The sequence below is a fragment of the Gorilla gorilla genome, chromosome 20 (genome assembly GCF_029281585.2).
Source record: "Gorilla gorilla gorilla isolate KB3781 chromosome 20, NHGRI_mGorGor1-v2.1_pri, whole genome shotgun sequence".
Taxonomy (NCBI): Eukaryota; Metazoa; Chordata; class Mammalia; order Primates; family Hominidae; genus Gorilla; species Gorilla gorilla.
The window spans coordinates 57,973,196-57,997,678 of NC_073244.2; the positions used below are offsets into that span (position 1 = coordinate 57,973,196).

At 48.2% G+C, this 24,483-nt stretch overlaps 1 protein-coding gene across 4 annotated transcripts; it reads right to left on the reverse strand.

The window, feature by feature from the left end:
- Positions 1-13,231: 13,231 nt before the first annotated feature.
- PNMA8A (PNMA family member 8A) lies at positions 13,232-18,939 on the reverse strand. 4 transcript variants are annotated; one of them, XM_055369808.1, is made up of 3 exons: positions 18,015-18,939; positions 16,405-17,792; positions 13,232-15,327 (listed from the first exon to the last, which is right to left on the reverse strand). In XM_055369808.1, exons 2-3 carry the CDS (start codon positions 17,711-17,713, stop codon positions 15,311-15,313), a joined length of 1,326 nt encoding a protein of 441 aa, XP_055225783.1. In that variant the 5' UTR covers positions 17,714-17,792; positions 18,015-18,939; the 3' UTR covers positions 13,232-15,310. The 4 variants fall into 4 exon arrangements, with proteins under 4 accessions (XP_055225783.1, XP_055225781.1, XP_055225782.1 ...); XM_055369806.1 differs by having other exon boundaries at positions 16,238-17,792; XM_055369807.2 differs by having other exon boundaries at positions 16,334-17,792; positions 18,015-18,285.
- Between the last annotated feature and the right edge of the window lie 5,544 nt (positions 18,940-24,483).

A 24,483-nucleotide genomic window follows, 5' to 3' on the forward strand; every position in this document is an offset into this window, starting at 1 on the left:
AACAATTTTTCAGCAGCTCATCTTGCATTTATATGTTAAACTCCAGAAGCTGGACAAAGAGGAGGCGGGATGTTTTACTTTTACAGTTAAATGACTGGGCTAGGTGCAGTGGCTCACACCTGTAATCCCAGCACTTTGGGAGGCCGAGGAGGGCAGATCACCTGAGGTCAGGAGTTCGAGACCAACCTGGGCAACACAGAAACCCCGTCTCCACTAAAAATACAAAAAAATTAGCTGGACATGGTAGCACATGCCTGTAATCCCAGCTACTCGGGAGGCTGAGGCACGAGAATCACTTGAACCCAGGAGGCGGAGGTTGCAGTGAGCCGAGATCGTGCCTCTGCACTCTAGCCTGGGTGACAGTGAGACTCTGTCTCAAAAAATAATAAAATAAAATAAAATTACTAACACTATGAATAATTGTTCACATTCACCCAGCACTCATCCGCCATAGCACAAGACCACAGCCTTACTTCTTACACATTCGCTTATTTTTTGTTGTGTGTGTTTTTGTTTGTTTGTTTTTTTGTTTTTTTGAGACTGGGTCTCATTCTGTCACCCAGGCTGGAATGCAGTGGTGTGTCTCTGCTCATTGCAACCTCCGCCTCCTGGGTTCAAGTGATTCTCCTGCCTCAGCCTCCCCAGTAGCTGGGATTACAGGCACACGCCACCACACCCAGCTAATTTTTGTATTTTTTGTAGAGATGGGGTTTCACCATGTTGGCCAGGCTGGTCTCCAACTCCTGACCTCAGGTGGTCCACCCGCTTCAGCCTCCGAAAGTGCTGGGATTATAGGCGTGAGCCACTGTGCCCGGCCACATTCACTTGTTTTTCTAGAACTATTATGCAGGGATTGGAGCTTTTCCAAAGCAGCCATGCCTGAGGTTTACTTGTCACTGGACTTGAGCATGACAAGGCATGCAGTTTGCAGACATCGCAGGTAGAGTTTTTCAGTCGCAGGCGTGCCCATGCCAGAAAAAATTTCAAACGAACCAGGACAGGCAGCGACCCACCTTCCAAAACAAGGACGCTTTGTATAACGTGCAAATATTTGTCCAGAAATGGCAAGAAACGCTTCTAAGAACTGCAGAAAAATCCAGTTAACTTAGCAATATAGGTGAATGTAGTTTGGGGTAATGTAACTTTTTAAATTTTTTGTTTAAGTATAATGTTGTTTTAATGTAAGGAAGTATAAAGAAAATAAAGAATGACCCACTATCTGTCCTGTCCACATCAGCATTCTAAAATATAATGTGTTACCAAGTGTGTGAGTTACAGATGGGGACATAATGAAGTCCTTCCCTCCATTCCCCTCAGTTCCCCACCTCAGAAGCAACCCGTTTTCCATTTGTTGTTTTTCCTTCCAGAAAAAAGGAAAAAGATTGATACATATACTACCATATATAATAATATAATGTTTTTCATTTATAAAAGGGTCATCATATGTGCCCCAGTGCACCTTGGTACTTATCACTTCATAAAATCTCTCTCTCTCTCTCTCTCTCTCGACAGGGTCTCCCTCTGTTGCCCTGTCTGGAGTGCAGTGGAGTGATCATATCTCACTGCAGCTTCAAACTCCTGGGCTCAAGCAATTCTCCCATTTCAGCCCCCTAAGCAGCTGGAAATACAGGTATGTGCTTGGCCTTAATCCCTATCCCTTCCCCTTCCCCTTCCCTTCCCTTCCCCCCTTCCCCTTCTTTCCTTCCTTTCTTTCTTTCTTTCTTTTTTTTTTTTTTTGAGACGGAGTGTTGCTCTGTCGCCCAGGCTGGAGTGCAGTGGCGCGATCTCGGCTCACTGTAAGCTCCGCCTCCCGGGTTCACGCCATTCTCCTGCCTCAGCCTCCCGAGTAGCTGGGACTACAGGCGCCCGCCACCGTGCCCAGCTAGTTCTTTGTATTTTTAGTAGAGATGGGGTTTCACCGTGTTAGCCAGGATGGTCTCGATCTCCTCACCTTGTGATCCACCCGCCTCGGCCTCCCAAAGTGCTGGGATTACAGGCATGAGCCACCGTGCCCGGCCTCTTCCCTCTCTCTTTCTCTCTCTGTCCTCCCTTCCCTTCCTCCCCGCCTCCCTCCTTCCTTCCTTCTTTCTTTCCTTTTTTTTTTTTTGACAGAGTCTCATTCTGTTCCCAAGGCAGTGGCGTGAACATGGCTCACTACGGCCTCAACCTCCCTGGGCTCAAGCAATCCTCCCACCTCAGCCTCCCGAGTAGCTGGGACTACAGGTGTGCACCACCACACCCAGCTAATTTTTATTTTTTGTAGAGACAGGATCTCAGTATGTTGCTCAGGCTGGTCTTGAGCACCTGGGCTCAAGTGATCCACCTGCCTCAGCGTCCCAAAGAGCTGGAATTACAGGTGTGGGTGACACCCTGTCTCTAAAACAAAACGAAAACCAACCAAACACCCCACCAAGCATGAAATAAGGATGGACATATAGATGAATGCAATAGAGTTGACAGTCTAGAAAACCATCATGTGATACTGTTTTCCGCATGGCTGGCAAAAGTTCTAAGCTTTGTCTAAAATCCCGTTCCAGGCCAGGCACGGTGGCTCACGCCTGTAATCCCAGCACCTTGGGAGGCTGAGGCGGGCGGATCACGAGGTCAGCATATCGAGACCATCCTGGCTAACATGGTGAAACCCCATCTCTACTAAAAATACAAAAAATTAGCCTGGCATGGTGGTGGGCACCTGTAGTCCCAGCTACTCGGGAGGCTGAGGCAGGAGAATGGTATGAACCCGGGAGGCGGGGCTGGCAGTGAACTAAAATCACACTACTGCACTCCAGCCTGGGCGACAGAGCAAGACTCCATCTCAAAAAAAAAAAAAAAAAAAAAAGAAGAAGAAAAAAAAGAAAAGTGCTTGGCACACTGTATTATATAAACCTTTGTGAGATTAAATAAGTAAGCAATTTTTCAGTTTTTTGTTTATCTTTTTTTTTTTTCCTGTGGATTCCCTATTGAGATTCATTGCCAGGTTATTCTGTATTTCTTTTCTTGATACGTGCAAGCTCTTTGTGATTCAAGGAAATTATCTTGAGTCCATCCTTGTGGTAAATGTGTCCCCGGGTTTGTTGTTTGTCTTTTGACTTGTGGATTTTTTTTTTCTGTCTGAGGATTTAAATGTTTATATAGTCAGGTTGATTAATCTTTTCCTTTATGACTTCTGGGCTTGGCTGGGTGCAGTGGCTCACACCTGTAATCCCAGCGCTTTAGGAGGCTGAGGTGGGCGGATTGCCTGAGCCCAGCAGTTCGAGATCAGCCTGGGCAACATGGCAAGCCCTCGTCTCTATAAAAGATACAAAACAGCCATGCGTGGTGGCACATGCCTATAGTCCCAGCTACTTGGAAAGCTGACGTGGGAGAATCGCTTGAGCCCAGGAGTTCGAGACCAGCCTGGACAACACAGGGAGACCCCATCTCTACACAAGATCAAAAAGTCAGCCGGGCACAGTGGCTCACGCCTGTAATCCCAGCACTTTGGGAGGCCGAGGCGGGCAGATCACCTGAGGTCGGGAATTTGAGACCAGCCTGATCAACATGGAGAAACCCCGTCTGTACTAAAAATACAAAAATTAGCTGGGCATGGTGGTGCATGCCTGTAATCCCAGCTACTTGGGAGGCTGAGGCAGGAGAATTGCTTGAACCCGGGAGACAGAGGTTGTAGTGAGCCGAGATCGGGCCATTGCACTCCAGCCTGGGCAACAAGAGTGAAACTCCATCCCCCACTCCAAAAAAAAAAAAAAGTTAACTCAGTATGGTTGTGTGTGCCTGTACTCCCAGCTACTAGGGAGGCTGAGGTAGGAGGATCACTTGAGTCCAGGAGGTAGAGGCTGCAGTGAGCCACGATCACGCCACTGCACTCCAGCCTGGGCAACACAGCAAGACCCCGTCTCCAAAATACAAAAATTCTTCTGCTTCCAAAATTATAAGTAAACTCATTCCTATTTTTACCTAAACGTTTATTAATTTCATTTTTCACATTTACATCTTTGATTCATCTGGAAGGTATCTGAGGACTCAAAGAAGGAGCTAGGGAAACCAACTTTATTCTTTTTGTTTTGTCCAAATAGCTAGCCAGTTTTCAGAGCATTAGCTAAGTTTAGAAAATCTCTTTTCTCTCCTGCCGATTTAGAATAAATAGCACCATGGCTGGTCATAGTCTACGTTCTCAGATGTATGAAGCTCTATTTCTGGGTTCATGATTCTGTCCCACCATTTTGTTGGCCTAGTTCCTCAACACAAGTAAACTACAGTGACATCGTATCCTCACAATCCATTCCTTGATCTATCAGTGGGACTAATCCGCCGACATGAATTTTCATTTTCCGGAATATTCTGGCCATTAACAGAGGGTAGTCGATTTTTATTTTTTATTTTGTTTGTTTGTTTGTTTGAGACAGGGTCTCATTCTGTCGCCTAGAGTGTAGTGGCAGGATCATAGCTGACTGTAACCTTGAACTCCTGGCCTCAAGCGAGCCTCCCAACTTAGACTCCCTAGTAGCTGGGATTACAGGTGCATGCCACCATGATTTTAAATGCAGTAATTTGCTTTATAATGTCAGGACGTGGTTTGGTGAGACCAACCCAGATGCTTGTAAGTCAAGGATGAAAAACTTGGGTCACCCGGCATCACTAACATTCCCTAAGAGCTGAACGCTTTCCCCTCATAAATGTCAGGGTCACGGGAAGCAACAGGAAAACCTTCTCCAATGACTCCTCTGGGGTGGCTTGTTGCGCCCTCCCTCTGGGCCACGCAGCCCCTAAAAGTCAGTCCCAGACCTTGAGCTCAGTGTAATATCTAGATTCATGCTAGAGACATGAATCAAAGGTTCAATTTTATGAGAACGAATGTGTAGGGCCTGAATTTTAAACACGGAGCCATGTTAGGCTGCAAACAGTCTTAAACCACAGCATGCTGATCAGAAGTGTGAATGAGACACACAGGGAGGGCAGGGGCAAGTTTATTACAAGTTCTATAATCACACACAAGATGCGTTAAACTGGGCCCATCAGTGGCTGGCTTTGGTGTGCAGCATTGCTATAGCTTTGGCTGTTTATTCAGTGCACAGGATTGTAAAGATGAAGATAAAATAGCCACCCCATTGCTTTTTATTTTATTTATTATTATTTTTAATTAATTAATTAATTTTTTTGAGACGGAGTTTCACTCTTGGCACCCAGGCTGGAGTGCAATGGCGCCATCTCGGCTCACTGTAACCTCCGCCTCCCGGGTTTAAACAATTTTCCTGCCTCAGCCTCCTGAGTAGCTAGCATTACAGGTGTGTGCCACCACGCCTGGCTAATTTTCTATTTTTAGTAGAGACAGGGTTTCATGATGTTGGCCAGGCTGGTGTTGAACTCCTGACCTCAGGTGATCTGCCCGCCTTGGTCTCCCAAAGTGCTGGGATTACAGGCGTGAGCCACCATGTCTGGCCATTTTATTATTATTTTTTAAATAGAGATGGGGGTCTCGCCGTGTTGACCAGGCTGGTCCTGAACTCCTGGGCTCAAGCGATCCTCCCACCTAGACCTCCATAAGTGCTGGGATTACAGGCATGAACCACTACACCTGGCCCAGTTACTTTTTAAAAATAGTTTCCATTCAAGTATAATTTGCATGTGGTGAAATGCACACATTTAAAGTATACGTACAATTTGATGATTTTTGACAGAAATTCATTTTAACACCTGTGCAACCACCAGCCCAGACACAGAACCTTCCACCACTCCAAAAAGTTCCTTCTCAAAGTCCTTCTCCTTACTGAGACACCCACTGTTGTAATTTTTGCCATCATAGATTAGTTTTTCCTATTCTAGAACTTCTTAAAAATGAAATCATATAGTACATGGGCATCTTTTGCTCCTGGCTTCTTCCCCTTAGCATAAAGCCTTTGAGATCCATCGATATTGTTTTTTTTTTTTTTTTTGGAGTTTAATTTGTGGCATATATTCCTAATCCCAATGATCAATAATGTTTGTATATCATATTAGTACACAGATTCAGTGGTGGCTATTTCATGTGGTCTCTGAATTATGCCTTTATATAGTGTAGGCTCTGTCCTATTTGGCTTGGTAAACTTACCTAGATTAAACAAGAGGTGTTCATTGCACACAGAGGCCTCCTTGTTGTATGGTTAGTACATCTAGAATTATGTGGTGGTGAGCACTGCTAAAACCAGAGAATTAGCTTCTGTCTGGAGCTTATGTAAGGAATCTAGAGTTGTATATTTGGACTGGACTCTATTAGTCTGGAACTCTTTCTTTTGCTGCCTACGTTTTTTTGAGATGGAGTCTCCCTCTATCACCCAGTACAATGGTGCGATCCCGGCTCACTGCAACCTCCACCCCTGGGTTCAAGCGATTCTCCTGCCTCAGCCTCCCCAGTAGCTGGGATTACAGGCCCCCACCATCACGCCTGGATAATTTTTGTAGAGATGGGGTTTCACCATGTTGGCCAGCCTGGTCTCAAACTCCTGACCTCAGATGATCCACCCACCTTGACCTCCCAAAGTGCTGGGATTACAGGCATGAGCCACGGTGCACAGCCCCATTGATATTATTGTATCAGTCCTGCAGTCCCGTTTATTGTTGGGTAAGGTTCCACTGAAGGGTTGTACTGATGCAGGATAGGCAAGCCCCCAAATTGAGGCTTAGTCTAGGAGAGTTCTTGGCTTCACCCTTGAAATAATTCAAGGGCAAGCTGGTGGTGATAGCAACTTTTCTTGAGGCCGCAGTGCACAGCCGCAGCAGAGAGACTGCTCCTTGCAAAGCGGGGCTACCCCATAGGCAGTGTGCCTAGAGGAGCAGCTCAGAGGCAGTGCTGCTGTCATATTTATACCCACTTTTAATTATATGCAAATTAAGGGGTGGTTTATGCAGAAATTTCCAGGAAAAAGGTGGCAACTTCAGGGTTGTCAAGGGCATTGCCATGGAAAGGGGCAGTAACTTCCAGGTGTTACCATGGCAACGGTCAACTGGCATGGTACAGTGGTGGCCATGTCTTCTAGAAAGCTGCTTCCACCCCAGACCTGTTTTAGCTAGGTCTCAATTTGGTCCAGTTTCTAAGCCCTACCTCTAGAGTTGAGCTCCACCTCCTACCGCAGTACCACTCCTAGCTATATACAAGAGAAATCTATGCCCACACAAAAACTGGTACACCAATGTTCATGGTGGTATTATTCAAAATAGTCAAAAAGTGGAGGCAACCCAAACGTCCATCAACCAATGAATGGATAAATAAAATGTGGTACAACATTTGGGCTGTTTCCAGATTTAGGCTATTATGAATAAGTATGCTATTATGTACATTTGTGTACACATCTTTGGTGGATATATATTTTCATTTATCTTAGGAAAATACTTAGGAGTGGAATGTCTGGGTCATATCATAAGGGTATGTCTTTTTTTTTTTTTGAGACAGAGTCTCGCTTTGTCACTCAGGCTCAAGTGCAGTGGCGTGATCGCAGCTCACCACAACCTCCACCTCCCAGGTTCCAGTGATTCTCCAGCCTCAGCCTCCCAAGTAACGGGGATTACAGGAGCCCGCCACCATGCCCAGCTAATTTTCGTATTTTTAGTAGAGACGGGTTTTCACCATGTTGGCCAGGCTGCTCTCGAACTCCTGTCCTCAAGTGATCCTCCCGCCTCAGCATCCCAAAGTGCTGGGATTACAGGTGTGAACCACTGAGCCCAGCCAGGGTATGTCTAACTTTTTAATGAATTTCCAAACAGTTCTCCAAAGTGGTTGTACTATCTCTGGTTACTTTAAAATAAATGAATATAAGTATTTATTGTTTGTGGTTGAAATATTCAAAGACACAAGATGAAAAGTGGGACCCTGCTGGGTGTGGTGGTGCATGCCTGTTATCTCAGCACTTTGCAAGGCTGAGGCAGCAGGACAGCTTGAGGCCAGGACAAGCCTGGGCAACATAGGGAGCTGTCTCTATTAAAAAAAAAAAAAGTAAAACAATTAGCTGGGCAAGGTGGTGTGCTCTTGGGGTCACAGCTACTCAGGAGGCTGAGGCAGGAGGATTGCTTAAACCCAGGAGGTGGAGGCTGCAGTGAGCCGTGATCATGCCACTGTACTCAAGCCTGGGCAACAGAGCGAAATCCTGTCTTTTAAAAATTAAAATTGGCCGGGCGCAGTGGCTCACGCCTGTAATCCCAGCACTTTGCATGTCTGTAATCCCAGCTACTCAGGAGGCTGAGGCAGGAGGATGGCCTAAGCCCAGGAGGCAGAGGTTGTAGTGAGCTGAAATTGCACCACTGCACTCCAGCCTGGACAAGAGAGCGAGACACAGTCTCAAAAAAAAAAAAAAAAAAAAAAAAGGAGAGTCACAGAAGAAACACCAAATCTTACCCTGGGCACTGGGATGATGCCTCATGTCATGTTGCCAAGCTGAGACCTGCCACGCATTCTCTTGCTATTATTTGGCCATTCAGGCCTGAACAAGAGCCAGGACCCAAGGGGTTTGCAAGAGTCATGCCTGAGTTTAATTAAGTGGGACAGATGTGCTATTTAGAACCAGGACACCTGGGAGCAAGTTTAAAGGCTTGGATGTGCCCTGCCTGTGATGAACTTTAGCACAGACCAGCACAGTTCCCTAAGCCTCTTAATTGTTCATACCACTACAAAAAGTGCAAATCTAAAACAGAGATGAACAGAAAAAAATGATTGCATTATCGTTAATCTGACCACAGTGGCTAATGTTGCTTGAATAATGCATTTGGGTGCTTTTAAAAGTCTGCAGTCAGCCTGGGCAACATGGCAAAACCCTGTTTCTACCAAAAAATACAAAAATTAGCTGGGCATGGTGGTTTGCACCTGTAGTCCCAGCTACTTGCAGAGGGGCTGATATAAGAGGATGGCTAGAACCTGGAAAGTCAAGGCTGCCGTGAGCCAAGATCATGCCACTGCACTTGAGCCTGGGTGAAGAGCAAGACCCTGTCTCAAAAAAAATAAATAAATAAATAAATAAAATTTAAGAAGTCTGTGATGTTTTATTTTTTAATGTGGGAAAAATATTAAAAAGTAAATTGGCCGGGTGCGGTGGCTCACGCCTGTAATCTTAACACTTTGGGAGGCTGAGGTGGGCAGATCACGAGGTCAGGAGATCGAGACCATCCTGGCTAACACAGTGAAACCCCATCTCTACTAAAAATACAAAAAAAAAAAAAATTTAGCCGGGCATGGTGACGGGTGCCTGTAGTCCCAGCTGCTCGGGAGGCTGAGACAGGAGAATAGTGTGAACCCAGGAGGCAGAGCTTGCAGTGAGCCGAGATCGCACCACTGCAGTCCAGCCTGGGCAACAGAGCGAGACTCCATCTCAAGAAACAAACAAACAAAAAAAGTAATTTAAAAATATATAGGTCATGGTGGGGCACAGTGTCTCATGCCTGTAATCCCAGCACTTCAAAAGACTGAGGCAGGAGGATTGTTTGAGGCCAGGCATTCAAGACCAGCCTGGGCAACACAGTGAGACCTCATCTCTACCAAAAAAAAAAAAAGTTAGCTGGGCATGGTGGTGCGCATCTGTAGGCCTAGCTACTCAGGAAGATCATTTAAGCCCAGGAGTTTGAGGCTGCAGTGAGCTGTGACCACACAATTGCACTCCAGCCTACGTGATGGAGCAAGAGCCTGACTGTTAAAAAAATTTTGTTTTTAAATAATTGAAACTACTACTCAAACACACATGAATCTCAAAAACACTATGCTGGCCGGGCACGGTGGCTCACACCTGTAATCACAGCACTTTGGGAGGCTGAGGCGGGTGGATCACGTGAGGCCAGGAGTTCGAGAACAGCCTGGGCAACATGATGAAACCCCATCTCTAAGAAAGATACAAAAACTAGCCGGGCGTGGTGGTGCACACCTGTAGTCCCAGCTACTTGGGAGGCTGAGGCAGGAGAATCGCTTGAACCTGGCAGGCGGAGGTTGCAGTGAGCCAAGACTGTGCCACTGCACTCCAGCCTGAGCAACAGAGTGAGATGCCGTCTCAAAAAAAAAAAAAAAAAAAAGGCCGGGGCGTGGTGGCTCACGCCTGTAATCCCAGCACTTTGGGAGGCTGAGGTGGGCGGGTCACCTGAGGTCAGGAGTTTGAGACCAGCCTGGCCAACATGGAGAAACTCTGTCTCTACTAAAACTACAAAATTAGCCGGGCGTGGTGGTGGGCACCTGTAATCCCAGCTACTAGGGAGGCTGAGGCAGTAGAATCACTTGAACCCGGGAGGCGGAGGTTGCAGTGAGCCGAGATGGCGCCATTGCACTCCAGCCTGGGCAAAAAGAGTGAAACTCCCTAAAAAACAAAAACAAAAACAAAACAAACAAAAACACTATGCTGAGGAAAAGAAGCCAGACACCAAAAAAACCATATGCTGTATTGACTCCACTTATATGCACTCCTGGGACAGACACACTGAGCTTTGGCTGGAAAAATCATTACAGTGCTCACCTCTGAGAGCTGGGGCGGGGACCGACCGGGAAGGGGCACAGGGAGGCTTTCTAGGATGATGATATTGTTCTGTACCTTGTCGCAGGGGTGGGTTACACAGGTGTCTGCTTATGTCCAAACTTATCAGACCATTCACTTAAGATCTGTCCATTTCACTGTATATAAATGTTTTATTTTACCTAAAAAATGAAAATGTAAAAAAAAGGAATAAATGAATAAGTAAATCAACATAACCCACTTCTTTCTTCTTGGCAGCTCTGCTAACCAGATCCCCAAATGGGCAGCTTTTTCTTGGGCCTCCTGGGTCCAGCCACAGTCACCTCCCCACTAGGCTCCCAGCTGCCACCTCACCCTCTGCAGTCTGTTCCCCATCAGGCTTCCAGGGGGAGCCTGGAAACAACCTATGTAGGATCCTGATGCTGTGCTCAGCACCCTCCCATGGCTCCCATCTCTCAGATTAAAGCCAGAATCCATCCTGGCCGCACCTGTGGGGCTTTGCACACCAGCCTCCAAAGCCCCCTGCCCTCTTGCTCCTCACCTCCTCCTTGCTTTTTTATTTTTATTTTTATTTTTTTGAGACAGAGTCTTGCTCTGTCGCCCAGGCTGGAGTGCAGTGGTGCGATCTCAGCTCACTGCAGTCTCAACCTCCTGGGTTCAAGCAATTCTCCTGCCTCAGCCTCCCAAGTAGCTGGGACCACAGGCACGCGCCATCACACCTGGCTAATTTTTTTGTATTTTTAGTAGAGATGGGGTTTCACCATGTTGGCCAGGCTGGTCTTGAACTCCTGACCTCAGGTGATCTGCCCGCCTTGGCCTCCCAAAGTGCTGGGATTACAGGCGTGAGCCACTGCACCCGGCCTTACTCACTTTCTGAAACAGATTAGAGCCTCCCTCCACGATGACTGTTCCCTCTGCCCAGGAGGCCGTCCTTGGCCAACTGCTTGTCTCACCCCTCACTCCCTTCAGGTCTGTTCAGACATCCAGTTCCCAGAGAGGCTCCCAAAACCATTGTAAGCGACAGCCAGCCGCTTCTGCACACTCACCTTACCTGCCTATCTTCCTGTTTTATTTTTCATGGCAGAGCTCCCCACCCCTCCACCTGTGTCTATATAAGGTCTGTCCTCACTCAAACGTCAGGCTCCAGGAAGCCAGGACTCTTTGTCTTGCTCCTGGCTGTCGTACAGCACATTCTCAATGAACCTTGCTTGAATGGCAGCATGGGCAACCAGGACACTTTGCCCTCGAGCCCTGCTGGTGGCATCCACAGCTCTCCATCTTCCTGCAAACACTCCGGGCCAGCCCCTCCCCAGACACACCCCTGAACAGAACACCTCCACCCGGGGCGATGAGGCTTCTTTGAAGAGAGCTTTCATGTGCCCCAACCTTGGATTCCCCCCATTTTTAGGGCACGTAGGCCTTTCATACTTTACTGACAGCCTGGGTGTAACCAGTAGGAGTGACTATTATTGTGGGAGGTACTTAAACATCTTGGTCAAATAGGGCTTTTCCCATTGTGGGGGTGTGGGGGCACCCAATAAATAGAGCTTCATCCAGATGCTTCTGTGAGTACACGGCAGTTCCTAACGAGCTCCGTGTCCTCAAATCCCAGCTTCCCTTTTGGTCTCTTTTGCATCTTTCCTCACAATCTCCATTCACTTTCACAAAACCTCAACCTGGACCCCTAAGGACACTTCCGTTTCCCCAAGTCTGAATTATTCCACCTGAAGCTCTTCAACCTGTATTATTAATAGAATTCTTGGCTGGGCGTGGTGGCTCACGCCTGTAATCCCAGCACTTTGGGAGGCTGAGGTGGGCGGATCACGAGGTCAAGAGATCAGAGATCGAGGCCATCCTGGCCAACATGGTGAAACTCCATCTCTACTAAAAAAAATACAAAAATATTAGCTGGGCGTGGTGGCGCACCCCTGTAGTCCCAGCTACTTGGGAGGCTGAGGCAGGAGAATCGCTTGAACCTGGGAGGCAGAGGTTGCAGTGAGCTGAGATCATGACACTGCACTCCAGCCTGGGCGACACAGCGAGACTCCGTCTCCAAAAAAAAAAAAAAAAAAAATTCTCAGGAGAAACTGTTTAAGATGCAGATAACTATGTACAACCCCCAAGAGATCCTGAATCAGCAGGTAGGGCCACGAAATGGTACCTTGAACAGATTCCAAGTGACTGATGTAGTGGCCACCCTGGTTCAGGAGTTCCTGGGGAGGGGCAGGGGAGGGCCAGAAGAAAACTATATTTTTAGCTAAAAGACCTCAGCTTCTGGCCTGGCGTGGTGGCTTACACCTGTAATCCCAACGCTTTGGGAGGCCGAGGTGGGCAGATCACTTGAGCCCAGGAGGTAGAGGCTGCAGTGGGCTGAGATTGTGCCACTGCACTCCCACCTGGGTGACAGAGCAAAACTCCATCTCAAAAAAAAAAAAAAAAAAAGACCTTGGCTTCTGTGTGAGGGAATAGGAAGGGAGGGAAAGGTTTTCATTTTCCAGCTGTTTATAAAAAAATAAACTGGTACTTTGAGGTAATTTGCGTCACCAGATACCTATTCTAGAAACCCCAAGATCTGTGGGACATCCTTCCACATCAGTGGAAAGCCATTCGCAAAGAGGACAAATGGCTTCTTCTCTCATGGATCATTAACAATTCTCAAAGCTTGAACCCGTATCTGATAACCAGTCACATCTGGCTGGGGGCACTGTTTGAAAGGGGAACCCTTTCCTCAACTTTAATAGTCCATGCAATCCTCACCTACAAGAGACTTAACAGGACACTTCATTTGCTAAACTTTATTTTATACATACACGTTTACATTTACTAGTCATGGTGTCAACTTGTTAACACAACGAAGCCCTAATGGACCCGTTTTGAAATTAGAAGCTGGACAGTTGCAGGCTTTGGTCTCTTCAAGAATCCAATTCACCCCTGGGTTTCGCTTGTCACACACCCCAGGAGAACGTCGATGCACACAGCTGTGTAGCTGCAAACGGAAACCACTCTCTTTTCTCTCGTATTTTTCAGTCAGACTCACTCAGGATTTTGAAATGAATCATCACGAGAAATTTGTTTTAAAGTTGAATCACTGAGAACATCTAACAACTGTTCACATTCTTTACCACAAAAACTGAAGTCGGAAAAGACGCCCTGAAAACTTGCAAGGGCTAATACTCTATGATAGAATATTACTACTGTTCACCATGTTAATACATTTACTTACTACCATACAACTGAACAGTCACGGCAGAACAAGAGCATGTGAATGACGAAAGGAAACTTGCTTTCAGGGTGTCAGATTATAGAACATGCACAGGAATTTCTTCCACTTCTAACCTCGCTCATCAGTCACATTTACAAGAAACTCAATTTTAAGGAAAGAGATGCCTGAAATAACTAACTCAAGACGTGTACAAAAACAAGTTAACCTATGAACACAAGGTAATATTCTGATAGTCTTCGATGTGACTTCCAACATTTCTGAGTAGTCACTTTTCAGTTTTTTAAACACGTGAGAAAAATAGATTCGGATTACATCTTTGTGGACGGCTACGATACAGTTTGGAAACCATTATCTCAGGGACCCTGCTCTCTCCTCTCCACATGCGCACGCAAACACACACACACACACACACACACAATGACACATGGTGGTCTGGTCTAATATAGTGTGTCTGAATTCAGAGGGCAGACATTAACAGCCAAGTTTTGGGTTTTTTTTTTTTGAGAGAGAGTCTCACTCTGCTGCCCAGACTGGAGTGCCATGGCACAATCTCGGCTCATTGGAACCTCTGCCTCCTGGATTCAAGCAATTCATCTGCCTCAGCCTCCTGAGTAGCTGGGATTACAGGCGCGCGCCACCACGCCCAGCTAATTTTTGTAGAGATGGGGTTTCACCATGTTGGTCAAGCTGGTCTTAAACTCCTGACCTCGTAATCCACCTGCCTCTGCCTCCCAAAGTGCTGGGATTACAGGCGTGAGCCACCGTGCCCGGCCAACAGCCAAGTTTTAAAAGATTTTTTTCCCCTCTTACTATAATGTGAGTACTGACCTTCTGCTGCAAAGATGGTGACAGTTTGGTGCAAAGATGGTGACAGTTGGGTAGAGTAGATGGATGGAATTAGAGCTGGGGACCTAGGAATGCCTGCGTCCTTCCCTATAATCACCCCCCTTCCCCACAGGATTCCTGAGAGGGCTCATCCCAAATGGGAATCAAAGTGCCATTTTTACTAACAGACTCTAAAACTCAAAGACTTTGAGGTCTAGGCAGACATTCTTTTTCCCTAAAACTAACTCTTGGGACCTCCTGGCTAGATAACTGGAGGATGGAAGCTGGAGACTGAAGGAGCAATGAAACCAGGTTTGCAGTGAAGGTCCTGGCTTAACTTACCCCGCTGATTACACAAGAGGAAGGCGGGAGGGAGAATATGGCAGGGCCACCCAGCTCTTCCAAACGCCAGGGCCTGCAGAGGTCGCTGACCATTCCGAGGAGGGAGCAAGGCGTGGGGGAGAAAAGCTGAACATGGATGAGTGTAACAGTGACCCTGCTCATGCATAAAGGGGAATGAATGTTCTAGAATTTTCCCAATCCTCTTACCAACTCTCCTGCCTCCGAAGAGAAGGTGAGTAGAGAAGGCGGTGAAACGGCAGGCCTGGTAGAGAAAAGGGCATAGAGATCCACCTCCCTTCCCCAACTCCCTCCCACCCAAGACCTCACCTATCATTTACCTCAGAGCCAGATCTCTATCAACAGGGGCCCTAAGAGAGTCCAAAGTCTTATTCAGTGACAAGAGAAAACTTGGTTGACTTGGAACTTCTTCCTTGTTCTTTCAACTCCTCAGTATGGGTGGTCCCCCAGATCAAACCTTTCTGGATTCTGCAAATAAATGAGAGAACAGATCAAGAAGGGAAGCAGAGAGGTGTCATCAGGAAATGCATTACTTCCAAGAAATTTCTGGGTCCCTGAACATTTCTATTCCCCAGCCAGGTCTCTAGAAAACTTCACCCTTAAAGCCACATACCCTGCAAACACCGTAACTCCAAAGTATTAATATTTTTTTTTGGGTGGGGGGGAAACAGGGTTTCACTCTATCGCCCAGGCTGGAGTGCAGCAGTGTGATCTTGGCTCCCTGCAACCTCCACCTCCCAGGTTCAAGCAATTCTCATGCCTTGGCCTCCCCAGTAGCTGGGATTACAGGCACAAACCACCACGCCCAGCTAATTTTTGTATTTTTAGTAGAGACGGGGTTTCACCATGTTGGCCAGGCTGGTCTCAAACTCCTGACCTCAGGTGATCTGTCTGCCTTGGCCTCCCAAATCATTAAATTCTTTTTTTTTTTTTTTTGGAGACAAGAGTCTCACTCTTGTCACCCAGGCTGGAGGGCAGTGGCACAATCTAGGCTCACTGCAACCTCCACCTCCCGGGTTCAAGAGATTCTCCTGCCTCAGCCTCCCGAGTAGCTGGGATTACAGGTATGTGGCACCACACCCGGCTAATTTTTTGTATTTTTAGTAGAGACGGGGTTTCACCATGTTGGCCAGGCTGGTCTTGAACTCCTGACCTCAGGCGATCTGCCCACCTTGGCTTCCCAAAGTGCTGGGATTACAGGCATGAGCCACCAAGCCTGGGCCCAAACCATTAAATTCTCATCAAGGAAGATGGGTCAGATGGAGTGGCAAATGACCACAGCAACACTCATTGTGGGTTTCCTCTGCTGCCTCCTGCCCACCAGATGTCCCCAGCATCGGCCTTCAGGGGCTCCTGGAAGGGCGGTCTGGGCTCTTACCCTCCTCAACTGGTGTGTCATCCACCTCCTGCCATGCACCAGGGTCCTCCTCATCACCCGCTTGACCCACCACCTCCTCGGGCTCCTCTGCCCCACCTGCCACTCCTGCTCCTCCTGCCTCATCCACTTGCTGGCACGAGCCCAGTCACTTCTGCTGTCATTCTCACCATTGGTGGCACGCCGAGGAGAGCCTTCTGGCTTGGCCTTCGGACCCCTAGAGGTTGAGGCTGTTGCCTCGGCAGGCTGCTGGCCCCGAGGGGCCTTCTGAACTGATGCCTCCCTTCTTGAGCCTGGCCCTTTCTTTGGCATCACCGGCTTCTTCCTGCCATCTTCTGAGTCAACCAAGACGTAAGAGACAGGGCCCAAGCTCACCTTCTTCTTCTTCCTCATGGGAGCGGGGTTCTTGGCAGAGACCCAGGCCATGGCCTTCTTCTTTGGCGGGCTTTCATGGCCACCATCTTGGTCTGACTCAGAGGCGCCTCCTGGGCTCTCTGCCCGGGCTTCTGCCCGGGCATCCTGAGGTGGCTCTCTGGGACCCTTCCAGGCACATTTCGCCATGGGCTTCTTCAAAGCCAGCTCCTCCTGCTTCACACAGGGCTTTCTGCTGCCCTTGATCGGCTCTGAGATCGCCATGCTTTCAGCATCACCCACCTCAGTATCCTCCAAGTTAGCTGTGCTGTTGGAGTTGATGCCTTTGGGTTTTTTCCAGGGCACTGCTTCCTGCCTGGAGTTCTTCTTCTGCTTCTTTCTCCTGGAGCGAGACTTAGCTCCAGCCCTGCGAACCAAAGGTTTGGTAGGGTCATGCTGGTCTTCCGTGGCATTCCAGTTGTTGGGGGTCTCTGCCTTTAAGGCAGAACCCACCTCTGCTGCAAGCCCCGGTTCTTTCTTCACCTTCCTCCCTGCTGCTAAAGCCCAGGCTGCCATCTCCTCGAATTCAGCAGCCTCCTGGGCCCTGGCTTCCTCCCGGCTGCGGATCTCGGCATCCATGCAGAAGATGATCTGCACCACCGCTCCCAGAAGCACCCCCAGAGCTTCTGCCCAGTTCTCTGGGGGCTGATGCTGGTTCTGGGACAGGGTGGGGTGGTTGAGCTGGAGCAAGCGGACCACATCCTCCCAGGTGCGCCCCTCGGCATCCAGGAATTCATTCAGATTTTTTAAAAACTCAGCATCCTGGGTAGGGTCTCTACAGACCACTCTCCAGACACCACCCCTTCCTGGGAATTCACGGGGGATGGTGCTCAGATTCACACCTTCACCAACCTCAATGAGGGCAGCTTTAACATTCTCTTCCCTCACAAAAATCTTGTTGAGCACGCGGTACGGGCCCAGTGGGGAGAGGATCCCATTCAAGGTCTCCTCAATTTCTGCCTGCCCACAGTCTTCTGGGATGCCTGTGACCAATAAGGACCTGTGGATGTCCACTTCCATTCCCCTGCACCAATCCTCCAGAAGGTTCATCGCCATGGTCTTGGACATTTAGCGGCTCTGACCCTACTACGTGTAGTAAATAGTCTATCAGGTGGACGTGGGCTGCAGGGGTCTCCAAACAGTAATCCTGCAAGGTGACAAGGGAGCGAGGTCAGGTTCCCAGGAAGATGACCAAGCTCACAGATACTAGCTGCCCCCTCCGCGGCTGGCCTGCAGGAGGCCTGGCGCTTTCCCAACACCCTCCTCCCCAACCCAGGCCCCGGTGCTCACACGTGTCCCTGAATCTGCAGCAAAAGGCCCTCGGACCCTCCCCCGGGCCTGACGCTCCGCCTGCCCAGCCGGGACTTACTTGGCAGACCAGCTTCCGACCGCCCAGCCAGGCCAAGGAGACGCAGCGGAATGCAGCCGTTTCCCAGTCGCTGGCTGCGGCTACCCCGGCGCCGCTGCTAGAGGTAGAAAGGGCCAAGAAGGCGCGGTCCGCCCCCGCTCCGGCCCAGCCAAGAAGGCGCCGTCCGCCCCCACTCCGGCCCAGCCGGGTCACGCGGCGTCCAGCCTCGATGCCGTTAGCTGCGAGAAGCCGAGGTTGGCGTCGCAGCGCGCGCCTGCGCACTGGCTCCCGCACCGCCGCTCGGGGGTCTTGGGCTGCGCAGGTGCCGACGTCTCCATGGCAACCGGGCGTGGGTTGCTAGGGCTGAGCCCGGCCGGCGCGCCGGCGCTGCAATTGGACCTAGGGAGCCGGGTGCAAGAGTGGCCTGTTCAGGTCGCAGAGCAAGGGGGTCTGGATACACTCCGGTGGCGCCTCCACGGAGGCCCTCTTTCCACCCAAGTGGGCCTCGCGAACGGGGGTTAGGTCGATGAGAAGCGCCAACATCTATGGCTGCACCCACTGACTCTATTATCCTCTGCCCCACCTGTTGGATTCACCCAACGCAACTCTTGGGAGACACTAGAAATCAAGAAAGGAGGAAAACGAGGCTTTAATCTTCTTGGGTTCCTCCAACAACAGGTGCAGTTCCTGTTGGGCTTGTAGCCTTCTCTACTACAAGCTGCTGGGTTCTTCCAGGAATTTTCAGAAACTTCTAGAAATTTCTTAGTCTCCTCCCCGACCCCTTCCAGCATGAGGATAATGCCTCGCCTTTTCTTGTTTCCTCAACGTGATTCAGGGCAGGTTCTTGGCATCCTCCAGGCAGGGGACAATGTTACAGCTCAGTGACTGCCCCTACAGAGAAGTGTTAGTCCAAACTGCAACCATTTTGTAAGCCCCCGACTATTTTGCAGATCTTGGTCAAAGTGAAATATTCCACGGGGGTTCGGGCCAATGAGAAACATCCTGCCTAATCACCTGACCGCAAGGCGGACAAAGGCCCAGCTAAAGAAACATTATCATACCCTATCGTGCAGAGGCCCAACTGAAGAAACATCCCTATCATATTCTGCTGGGAGAAAGTGCAGAGAACACCACATTCCACCAGAACAAGGGCCAGAACCGCCTCATCATGGAACCATCTTATCAATATCCTGCTGGGCAGCAAACCATACTGCTCAGACCCCTCCCACCCATAACTATAAGTACCCCCAGCCTATAAGCAGCGGTGGGCTCTGGCATGAGGCTGGTTCCCCACTTCCCCAGGTGTCTGCAGTATACCTGGGTTGCTGTTGAGCCGCCTTCTGTCTGTGTGTCTTTAACCCTCACCTTCCCTCCAAAACCTAACAAGGAGGGCTACCCTCTAGGCAGTGTGCTGAGAATAGCGCCTCGGAGCAAGGCTGCAGTCACATTTATACCCACTTTTAATGACGTGCTAATTAAGGGGTGGGTTTTCAGAATTAGCAAATTGGCAGTAACTTATGGGTGTTGCCATGGCAATGGTAAACTGTCATGGTGCTGGCAGGCATGTCTTATGGAGAGAGGCTTTCGGTGCCTTTTCCAGGTTTTGGCCAGTCTTCAATGTGGTCCTCAGTGGAGTCCCCTGGGCCTCCTACCTCAACCTTGCTGCCCATGAGCAAGAACTTTGTTAATAGTTTATTAATGCCCAGCGCTGTGGCTCACGCATGTAATCCCAACACTTTGGGAGGCTGAGGAGGGCGGATCACTTGAGCTGGGGAGTTCGAGACCATCCTGGGCAACATGGCAAAACCCGGTCCCTACCAAAAACGCAAAAAATTAGCCAGGTGTGATAGCGGTCACCTGTGGTCTCAGCTATTCGGGAGGCTGAGGTGGGAGGATTGCTTGAACCCAGGAGACCTTGTCTCAAAAAAAATAAACTAATTAATTAAGCACTCCTATGAGACTCGGTTGGACTGGCCATCTGTTTTTTTTTTTTTTTGTTTTTGTTTTTTGCCAGGCCCTCACTGATCCACCTACCAATGTCCCTTCCTGGCTGTGTGATCTTAGAGAAATAATTTGACCCCGCTGAGCTTATTTCTTTCCTCTGTAATAGGAATTCTAATAAAAAATCTTCCTGATTTGGAAGTTTTGAAGATTCGGGGGGATCTCATCTGAAAGATGCATGGAAGTACAATTTGGGCCTTGGTATTCAACTAAAATCTGTTCTTTGGGTTCATTTTTGAAACTGACATTTGCAAGGCCAAATAGCCAAATGTTCATTTCACTGTCATCTCTGGCATTCCTAAATTTGGGCATCATCAATACTTGTGTGATTGCCCAAGTTCCCGTCATATTTTGTGCTAAAAAGTTGTGTCATTCAAATCGTTAACCTCTGATTATTCACATAATTCACACCTGAATATTCCAATAAACACTCTAGCTATGATTAAAGTCTTTAAATCTCATGTGCTTTATATGTTGAAATTCTATGTATCAGTGGAAGAATAAGTGTATATTTTTAGGCAGTGGTTTAAACACATAGCCGTAAATTCTCTGACACTTCTATTGAGAAGTGATGATCTATGTCCCCTCCTCCTGAATCTGAGCAGACTTGTGACTAACCAATGGAGTTTAGTGGAAAGGAAGCTATGTGGCTTCTCAGACTATGTTACAGAAGGGCACGCAGCTTCTTCCTCATTCACTGGAACACTTTTTTTTTTTTTCTTTTTTGAGACAGATTCTCGCTCTGTCGCCCAGGCTGGAGTGCAGTGGCGCGATCTCGGCTCACTGCAAGCCCCACCTCCCGGGTTCACAGCATTCCAGGTTGGGAAGAACAATGAACAATTTTTCTGAGAGATGGCTAATCACAATCCCCCATGGGCACAATGACCTCTTTCTGCATGTAGCCCCCTCCAGCATACCCCTGTGAAACTTCCAGTCCCTGCCTTTTTGCAGACAGCCCCCTTCTCTGCTGTGCTGCCCATTGCAACCGTGCAATGTATTTTCATATCTTCTCTAATAAATCTGCCTTTCTTTACCTACAACTGTCTTGGTAAATACCTTTACTGCCCACAACACCTGCCGCACCTAGTCGTACCCGTGACAGTTGGGGGTGACTCAAATGACTGAGAGCTAGAATCATCTGGGAGTTTCTTCACTCACATGTCTGGTGCCTGGGCTGAAATCCTTTGAAAGCTGGGCTCAGCTGGGAAATGTTGATGGAAGCACTGATGTGGCTTGGGCTTCCTCACAGCATGAAAACCAGAGGGTAGATCATTGAACTTCTTACTTGGAAGCTCAAGGATGCAAGAACAAGAGTGTTCCGGTGAGGCTAGGCGTGGTGGCTCACGCCTGTAATCCCACCCTTTGGGAGGTTGAGGCGGGCAGATCACGACGTCAGGAGATCGAGACCATCGTGGCTAACATGGTGAAACCCCGTCTCTACTAAAAATACAAAAAAATGAGCTGGGCCTGGTGGCAAGCTCCTGTAATCCCAGCTACTCGGGAGGCTGAGGCAGGAGAATGGCCTGGCCAACATGGTGAGCCGAGGCTGCACCATGGCATTCCAGCCTGGGGACAAGAGCGAGACTTCTTCTCAAAAAAAGAAAGAGAGGCCGGTGCGCGCTCACGCCTGTAATCCCAGCACTTTGGGAGGCCAAGGCGGGCGGATCATGGGTCAGGAGATCGAGACCATCCTGGCTAACATGGTGAAACCCCGTCTCTACTAAAAATACAACAACAACAACAAAAATTAGCCGGGCGTGGTGGCGGGCGCCTGTAGTCCCAGCTACTCAGGAGGCTGAGGCAGGAGAATGGCGTGAACTCGGGAGGCAGAGCTTGCAGTGAGCCGAGATCACGCCACTGCACTCCAGCCTGGGCGACAGAGCAAGACTCCGTCTCAAAAAAAAAAAAAAAAAAAAAAAAGTTACTCTAGAGAAGTATTTGGGACCCCCATGGGAATGAGATGAGTCTACCACCGTAACAGAAGGGACCTCTGCATCCAGGACATCTGGGTCCAGGAACGCTAGTAGGAGTGAAGGTAGGAAAATTAAGACGGGCTGGGCATGATGGCTCACACCTGTAATCCCAGCACTGTGGGAGGCCAAGGCAGGCGGCTCACCTGAGATCAGGGGTTCAAGACCAGCCTGACCAACATGGAGAAACCCTGTCTCTACTACTAATACAAAAATTAGCCGGGCATAGTGGTGCATTCCTGTAATCCCAGGTACTTGGGAGGCTGAGGCAGGAGAATCGCTTGAACCCAGGAGGCGGAGGTTGCGGTGAGCTGAGATTGTGCCATTGCACTCCAGCCTGGGCAACAAGAGTGAAACTCCGTCTCACAAACAAACAAACAAAAAAAAGCAAATTATTTTTTGAAAAATAAATATAGGTTAAAATAGTGAATTTTATGTTATGTGTATTTTACTACAAGAGTGAACAAATAATGCGTTACAGAATGGAGAGATGGGGGCAAGGGAGGGAGAGAGATGCCTTCAGCTTTGCCTCAAAAGCCAGGTTTCAGCTTTCTGCAGAGCCAATATTCCTAACAGTCCTGGCTGCCCCTTGAGGAATGCCACCCAACCCCAGTGCATGCACACAGAATCAAAGTTCTGGAACTTTCTCTTCAAAGAGAAAACAAAACATCTCAGTGTGTTTGAAAATTCTGCTAAGGATTTGTCAGACCAAAATAATAATAATAATAATAATAAAAGAAAAGAAAAAGAAGAAAATCGTCAATCTAGACAGGATAAAAAGTAAATTTATACCAGCAGTGGATTGTAAAACATCATAACTAAAATGAAATGGGATGGATGTTTGCTGAATCTCAGAGGCTTTTGCTATGTTTGCCAAGTAGTTTTACAAATGCGGGAGCTTGTTTGTGATCCAGGCTGCAGACAAAGTTGCTGCAGTGGAAACTGAGTCACACAGTGACTCAGAATTAGACACTGTCTGTTTTTTCTTCTCTCTTTTTCAGTTATGTATTTTGGCCTGCAAGGGAATGACAGACACTGGGTTTTGATAAATATTGGATTTTTAAATGCAATAATCCTCAAAGTGACTATCTCTGGGGAGAAGAAGAGGGCAAGTCATATGGGAGGTAGGACACAGCCTATTTAAACAATAATTTTGTTTAAAGATGTGTAAATAAATTTAGCATAGTATAAGATTTGATAAAGAATGGCAAGGGATACATAACGGTTAATTATATAAATCTCTTTTTTTTTTTTTTTTTTCTGAGACAGAGTCTTACTCTGTCACCCAGGCTGGAGTGCAGTGGCGCACTCAGCCTCCACCTCCTGGGTTCAAGCAATTCTCCTACCTTAGCCTCCTGAGTAGCCGTGATTACAGGCACGTGCCACCATGCTGAGCTAATTTTTGTATTTTTAGTAGAGAAGGGGTTTCCCCATGTTGCCCAGGCTGGTCTCAAACTGCTGACCTCAAGTGATCCGCCTGCCTCGGCCTCCCAAAGTGCTGGGATTACAGACATGAGCTACTGAGTCCAGCCAATAATGCTAAAAAAAAAAAAAAAAAAAAAAAAGGTGTAAATAAATTTAGCATAGTATTAAGATTTGATAAAGAATGGCAGGGGATGCATGAGGATTAGTTATATAAATATCAATTTTTTTTTTCGAGACTGAGTCTCACTTTGTCACCCAGGCTGGAGTGCAGTGGTGCGACCTCGGCTCACTGCAGCCTCTGCCTCCCGGGTTCAAGCAGTTCTCCTGCCTCAACCTCTCAAGTAGCTGGGATTACAGGGACCCGCCACTATGCCTGAATTTGTACTTTATTTTGTTTTGTTTTGAGACGGAGTCTCGCTCTGTCACCCAGGCTGGCTTGCAGTGGTGCGATCTCGGCTCACTGTAAGCTCCACCTCCCGGGTTCATGCCATTCTCCTGCCTCAGCCTCCCAAATAGCTGAGACTACAGGTGCCCGCCACCACGCCCGGCTAATTTTTTGTATTTTTAGTAGAGATGAGGTTTCACCATGTTAGCCAGGATGGTCTCTATCTTCTGACTCCGTGATCCGCCCGCCTCGGCCTCCCAAAGTGCTAGGATTACAGGCATGAGCCACCACACCCAGCTTTTTTTCTTCTTGAGACAGGATCCTGCTCTGTCTCCCAGACTACAGTGCAGTGGCAGGATCACAACTCACTACAGACTCAACCTCCTGGGCACAAGCGAGCCTCCTGCCTCAGCCTCCTGAGTAGCTGGGACCACAGGCATGCACCACCACGCCCAGCTAATTTTTAAAACTTTTTTGTAGGGCCAGGGTCTCACTATGTTGGGTAAGATGGTCTCCAACTCCTGTCTCAGCCTCCCAAAGTTCTGGAATTATAGGCATGAGCCAACGTGCCCAGTCAATTCTCTATTCTTGACTTTGAGTTTGGAATATTCCACAATTTTTATTTTATTTTATTTTATTTTATTTTATTTTATTTTATGAGATGGGGTCTCACTCTGTCACCCAGGCTGGAGTGCAGTGGCTTAATCAC

Excerpts from the sequence above, each read along its gene's own strand:
- PNMA8A (XM_055369806.1), bottom strand. The coding sequence starts at position 17,713 with ATGTCCAAGACCATGGCGATGAACCTTCTGGAGGATTGGTGCAGGGGA. Across the intron at positions 15,328-16,237 it reads TGACACACCAGTTGAGGAGG|AATCCAGAAAGGTTTGATCT; the intron begins GTAAGAGCCCAG and ends ATTTATTTGCAG.